Source organism: Xenopus tropicalis, chromosome 8 (genome assembly GCF_000004195.4).
Source record: "Xenopus tropicalis strain Nigerian chromosome 8, UCB_Xtro_10.0, whole genome shotgun sequence".
Classification (NCBI taxonomy): Eukaryota; Metazoa; Chordata; class Amphibia; order Anura; family Pipidae; genus Xenopus; species Xenopus tropicalis.
This window is the reverse complement of record NC_030684.2, coordinates 52230064-52236241: the sequence shown is the minus strand read 5'-3', so window position 1 is coordinate 52236241 and position 6178 is coordinate 52230064. Positions and strand designations below refer to the sequence as shown.

General features: G+C 39.5%; 1 protein-coding gene across 1 annotated transcript; it reads right to left on the bottom strand.

Moving 5' to 3' along the window:
- Positions 1-1669: 1669 nt before the first annotated feature.
- psmd10 (proteasome 26S subunit, non-ATPase 10) lies at positions 1670-6003 on the bottom strand. The gene is made up of 5 exons (NM_001016356.2): positions 5850-6003; positions 4846-4944; positions 4300-4446; positions 2764-2930; positions 1670-2176 (listed from the first exon to the last, which is right to left on the bottom strand). Exons 1-5 carry the CDS (start codon positions 5964-5966, stop codon positions 2023-2025), a joined length of 684 nt encoding a protein of 227 aa, NP_001016356.1. The 5' UTR covers positions 5967-6003; the 3' UTR covers positions 1670-2022.
- Positions 6004-6178: the final 175 nt, after the last annotated feature.

The window sequence follows — 6178 nt, the reverse complement described above, 5'->3', positions numbered from 1 at the left end:
CTGTAATTCTGAACTTTCTGGATAACGGGTTTCCGAATAAGGGATCCCATACCTGTATATTTAATTTTGAGTGTGAATTTTAACCTTACCTTTCTTGTTGGGTATCACATGAGGGTCAAATCTGACACCCAAAAATATTAATTCTATGCTCATTTCTATAGAGTAATCTTGTGTTTAGGCCTCTATGGGTGTAAAGTGTATTGTTAGTGCTTTTACAGTCTATATGTAATTAGTATATGACACCAGCAAAGTTTTGAGTCAAGCAGCCACTAAAAGATATGCAATTCATTGATAAAGTTGTCCTAGCATATTGCTTGTTTATGACACCCGGTTCTAGCAGGCTTTGTAGGGTAAAATTTGCCTGTGGGCAGTAACCCATAACACCAAATCAGCGATTGGCATTTTTCAGGCAGCTGAAGGTAGAACAATCAATGCAACAATCTGACAAGTTGCCATGGGTTACTATTTGCATATTTGTCCAGTGATAAATTACCCCAGTACCAGTACTTTGTCTACCCATTGTTTATTTAGCCAATCTTTATGCATCTATTGTCAAGCCATATTGTAATATGAAAATGTCATAGTGATGAATAAAGATGACATTTTAAGTCAGTCAAGGTTGCACCAAGTTTGTTTACGTAGTGTGGTTTTTGAAGAATAAAGAGACGGAAGAATATTTTACAATATCTGCATGACACTGAATTCAGCACAATAATGCTGATTTAAGTGTTTTTTAAATGTACGTACCATAGAATCAGCTATAGATATGTTGTCCCCCTGCCAAGTCTTTGTATCAGAAGATGGCTTACTACTATACTTAAGAAAATGCCACTGTTCCCAACACTGTACAACACATTGAGGAAACAAATTGTAAAAAAACCACAATAAGGGATGAGGTTCTGCTTAGGGCAACCTTCTTACAACATGAATGGCACAAACTGGTGCTCAGTCCCCCTTGTGGCTAGGTGGGGAGTAGCATGAAGGGGACATTTGGAAGAGAGAGTACTGTCCCAAAAGAAGAGTCACATTTGGAATGAACCTTTTTGTCTTTCCAAGATATCCCAGCATGAACACTTGGCTGCACTCTAAACATGGATTGATGGACTCTTGTTAGTTTTTGATTGACATACCCTCAAAAAGGATGAAAACCACTAATTTAGAGACTCTTTAAGTGTCATAAGTATGAAAATGTTTAACTTATTTAGAGACTCTTTAAGTGTTATAAGTATGAAAATGTTTAACTTATTGTGGAAGACAGTGAATGAAAATGTCAACATTTTCAAATGCATAATTTTGAGTGTTTATATTTCAGACCCAGTGAAAAGTTTTACCAGTAGGGGCAAGCTAGCCGACTTTAGTTTATATGTATAAAAGGGTGGTCAGTGATCAGTAGGCTGATCGGCTTATTAAGATTAACTAAGGATGCCGATTAACCATAATTTATGGATTTATCTACAAATCTATCAATACTGTATCAACATAACAATCATCATAACTCTCATAACTCTCAGCAGCCATCACAGTAGCATTTCTCTAACTGTGCATAAATTGAAAGTCAATTTTGGCTACCAAATATAATGTCTACTACTAACATCTTCTTTACAACTCTATTACATTATCTTCAGTTAAATTAGGCAATACAGCAAAAAAAAAAAAACTTGTGGGCAAATATAGTCCATAGACATTTATTGAAATAAACAGCATTCAGCCCTTTTGTAACAGCGTAGTGTAATGCATTTATTGGATCATTTTGGATTATTTGCTTGGGTCCCATAAACTGCTACTTCATACTCGGAGAAACCATGCTTTGGAAATGACATGAGTGTTCTGGCAACAAACTTTATTTGAGCAACTTTAACCTCTAGAATGAAACTTTGCATCCTTGTTCTGACTTTTGTAAACTTTGCTCTTGGTGAACCTCTTTAAACCAAAGGTCGCCACTTCTACAAGGCATAAGAGGTGCTACATATACTGGGACAAAGCTAGGCCACAGATGCACAATAACAACAAAGTACTGAAAAACTACCCTTCTACGATTCTCCTCAACAAAGATCCTAAGCCCCCCCTTGCAACTTGTAATGGTGTTTTCTCTTCCTTGTTCTCAATATAAATACTTGCTCCATGTTCAACCAAACACTTGGCTTCTTCTACTCTCTCCTCATCACAGGCAAGGTGGCTGGAAGAAAAAGTATTGGTTAAAGTGATAAGAAGAAAATAATGTTTTTTATGTCTCAACAAGAACAATTAACATTTCAGAAACTTAAAAACAAGTTATATAGACCTGTGTGCTTTTAACTGGGAGGGTATGACCCTTTTTAATAAACACAAGTTTGACAAATACATGATGTGCACTTAAGAGTGAACTACAACAAAGCTGATTACAGAAAGCTTCAAATCATGGCATGAAAGCACAACTAAAGAGGGTTACTTCATCACACCACAAGGCTAGAAATGCAAAAGTCTAAATTTAAAGGAACAGTAACGCCAAAAAATGAAAGTGTATCAGATAAATGATAAGCACTGTAAAACACTATTGTATTTTACAGCACATATCTGCTATATAACCTGTGCCTTTTCTTCTTTTTCCAGCTTGAATGGCTCCCCCCATAGCTACACAGCAGCTTATTTATATAAACTTCAGTAGTCTTTCTGAAGCAAACAAAACTTTACCAGTGCATGCCAGCAGTACATTATATATATTTTAGTTACTTTAAAACACTTTACTGTTCTTTAATAAGATGCCCCAATCTTTTAAGTACTCACAGTGGTGTGTTTCCTTCCGTATCCTGAATATTAGTTGAAGCTTGGTGCTTGAGAAGGATCTGAACGATTCTAAGGTTTCCTTTAGAAGCCGCTCTGTGCAGTGGAGTTGACTCCAAATTATCCTTTGCATCAGGAGAGGCTCCATTTTCCAGCAGCATTAAAGCAATCTAGAGGCACATGGGTTTCAGAAACAGATTTGTTATTCCTTTAAGCCAGGATTACAAAACACCTCCCAATATGTTGGTAATTACCCTCTCTCCTGAAATGCTATCTTAGATTTTCTCCCTCCCTGTGCCTTTCAGAAGCTCCACTCACATTGCAAACAGGTCTAGATTTCACCAAGTTAGTGGGCACCAATTTCACCACCAACCGCATCATCTATACATGTGAGCTGTACTACATGTAAACAGAGCCAGCACCATTGAGGGAGATTACTTTACTAAATTTAGTACCCCCACTGACCCCAATGTGTTGCAGAAGTGTTGGTAAACAAACGCAATGCCAATTACAGAACTTATTCAGACAGTTGCTAAACGTAAGTTTCCTTACTGACAAGCATTATCGATTACAGACATCAGTCAGGAAAATCGCATACACAGCATTTCCTCCCATTTCCTTCCATGTCAAGCAGGGTGCTTGAAATGACACTGGTTCTTATTCCCATAGACAAGTGATTTTGTTCCAAGCTACTGCAGTAATGCATTTATTCACATGTTTAAACCAACAATTTTGCAAACACAGGGGAGTCAGTAGAACTAAGTTTAGCAAAAAAAGGCTGCAGATCTGCACTCTGTCTGACTTAGGTCTCTAGTCGGTATTGCTTTTGCTTATAACTTTTAAACCAACGAGTCTGAATAGACTTATAGTACAGAGCAGTGATGCCCAACCAGTGGTTCATTAGCAACATGTTGCTCACTGACCCGTGCTTATTTTTGCATTTGTGGCTTGGAGGCAAGTTTAAGTTGCATAAAAACCCAGTTTATTGCCAAAGAAAGCCTTCTGTAGGCTGCCAGTCCACAAAGGGGCTACCAAATAACCAATCATAGCTCTTATTGGCACTTCCAGAACTTTGTTATACTTGTGTTGCTCCCCAACACTTTTTCCGTTTGAATGTGGCCCTGATATAGAGCATGCAGGATGACTGGTAAAGTTCAGCAATGACGTTCGGAAGTATCAAGTGACCCAAATATCATTGCTGAACAGGGAAAGAAATGACTTCACTGCTTATACACAGGGCTCAGGGAATCCTTGTGTGCATGTGTGAGCCCTTAGATGTAGATTTTTATTAACAGAAGGGTACGTTATACTTTAAATCTACTTGGCAGTAATTAGGAATTCTATTTTGGTATAATGTGACAGGAAAAATCAGTCGGAGGAACGCTACTGGTAAGCATATCTTGACATACTGACCAATACTTTGAGCTGCACTTGTAGTTTAACTTTCATTCAGCCCCAGCCATTTATTTTTTTATTATTGCTGTCTTAGTAAAGTAATATTGATCACACTGGGATCTATTTGGTCAATGCCATACCCACCTCATGTTTGTTTTTGGATGCTGCATAGTGTAATGGAGTACAGCCAATCTGATTTGCTGCATTAACCTGGGCCCCTTTCCCAATTAGCGCTCTCACGATATCATCGCGGCCAGCAGATGCTGCGATGTGCAAAGGAGTCCATCCTGCCTTGGTGACAAAAGAAAAAAAAACTAAAAAGTCTGGAAATACTGAATTAAACTATTAACCTTGACTCTGAAACACTTTAGGATTTTCTTATATTTTGATGATTAATTAAAGCTATATATATATTACATTCTTCATATATTAATTATGCAACATTTTCACACAAGCCAAACTTAATGAGCTCATGTCTAAAATGAGGGTATATTATTCCTGTAAAATTCAGCACAAATGAAAATGTTCATGATGGTGTGCATCCTTAGCATTTTTGAGACTGAATGGGTCATTTATAAACACATTTGATTGGTTGCCATCGATTACTGCTCAGGTCCAATTTTGCCCAGTGTTTATAAATGAGCCCTACTATGTGTGTTTTATTATTGGCATTAAAAAAAAAACACTTACATCATCTTTGGCATCAACAGGCACCCCTAATCTCAGCAAGTATTCTGCAACCTCTGTGCGCCCTGCTGAACAAGCCCAGTGCAGAGCAGTCCTGTCATCCTATAAGAGAAAACGACAACTAAATTAGCACTGTACTGCATTCAGACTGTTGTACTGCATATGCCACATGTTCGAGTTGATCCAGTATATTAGTCTATGCCTTCAGTTTAACACACATCCTGCATCATTAACACCAATTTTCTGGCTAGTAAAGGTATTCTAAATGATGGTCCATATCTACATGTAAATCTGTCACGCAGGTCTCTTTATTGGTTGTTATAACAGGTAAAGTTAATAAGCTCCTATATTCTGGGTGGCTTTTTCCGCTAATGTGCCACTGCTGGACTTACTTTATATCAATAAACTTCATGGCCAAAATCCATATCACCCCTAGTGAGGGTCTGCTTAGAACTGTTTGAGCACTTCTCTGCCAGCTGAAAATAGGCAAAGAGATATGTCTGTCACCACCCAAAGGCCTGTTAAGTTTGTGGGCATCAACGCCAACACTGGCCAGACCTCTCCCCACATTACTTAATCGTCCTATGTAGGGAACTTGAGTAATGTGGCAGCCTAGCATTGCCCAGGGGCAAGTAAGAGCCCCAGCAGAGCCACCTCCTGCAGGGGTTACCCCTTGTAATTAAATGTAGGATCTGGCTGATATTTCAGTATAGAGGCTGCCTCCTGTATGATGTGTCACTTCAGACAATATCTCCTTCCTCATGGTTTGGTGGAACAGGGGGTCCCTATTGTTTCAGGTCATGGGGTCTCACAACCCAAGGGTCTGGGGCCTTTGCTGCTCTGGATAAAGCCATGGGGACATTTTGCTTGTTTCCAACCAGCCCCTGCTTCCAGCAGGAATTAGAAAATAAAACGTTGAATCTAAGGGACATCTTATTTTTAGCCTGCACTGTATTTATATGTATATCAGACTACGGCACACGGTTTTTGCTACATTAGATTCTTACCTGATCTGTCTTTGTGGCTAGCGACTTGTCGGCAAGGATGCGACTTTTCAGCTCCTCCAGGTCGCCCCTGTAAGCCAGGTTACACACCTCCACATCAGACACCCTCACCTCCTCCATGCTGCCAATGAGGGGACTGACGAACCGCTCTGCTAAACGCCCAATCACTGACACTCTTCGGCTAGAACGTCAAAGCGCGCAAAGGGATGTCGGGATATGTAGTTTGGAACTTGACCAAACGATGCCGTGGAAAAGGGACGTCAGGACAATGCCGGACTACGACTCCCATTTTACCTTGCGGCGTCTGCCGCTGCTGTTGTTTTGGCCGAGCC

What these genes read in the sequence shown, in the direction of transcription:
- psmd10 (NM_001016356.2), bottom strand. Translation starts at nt 5,966, where the DNA reads ATGGAGGAGGTGAGGGTGTCTGATGTGGAGGTGTGTAACCTGGCTTAC. An exon ending in TAGCCACAAAGACAGATCAG is followed by an intron (nt 4,945 to 5,849) that starts GTAAGAATCTAA and finishes TTTCTCTTATAG; the next exon opens with GATGACAGGACTGCTCTGCA. An exon ending in CATCCAAAAACAAACATGAG is followed by an intron (nt 2,931 to 4,299) that starts GTGGGTATGGCA and finishes ATGTGCCTCTAG; the next exon opens with ATTGCTTTAATGCTGCTGGA.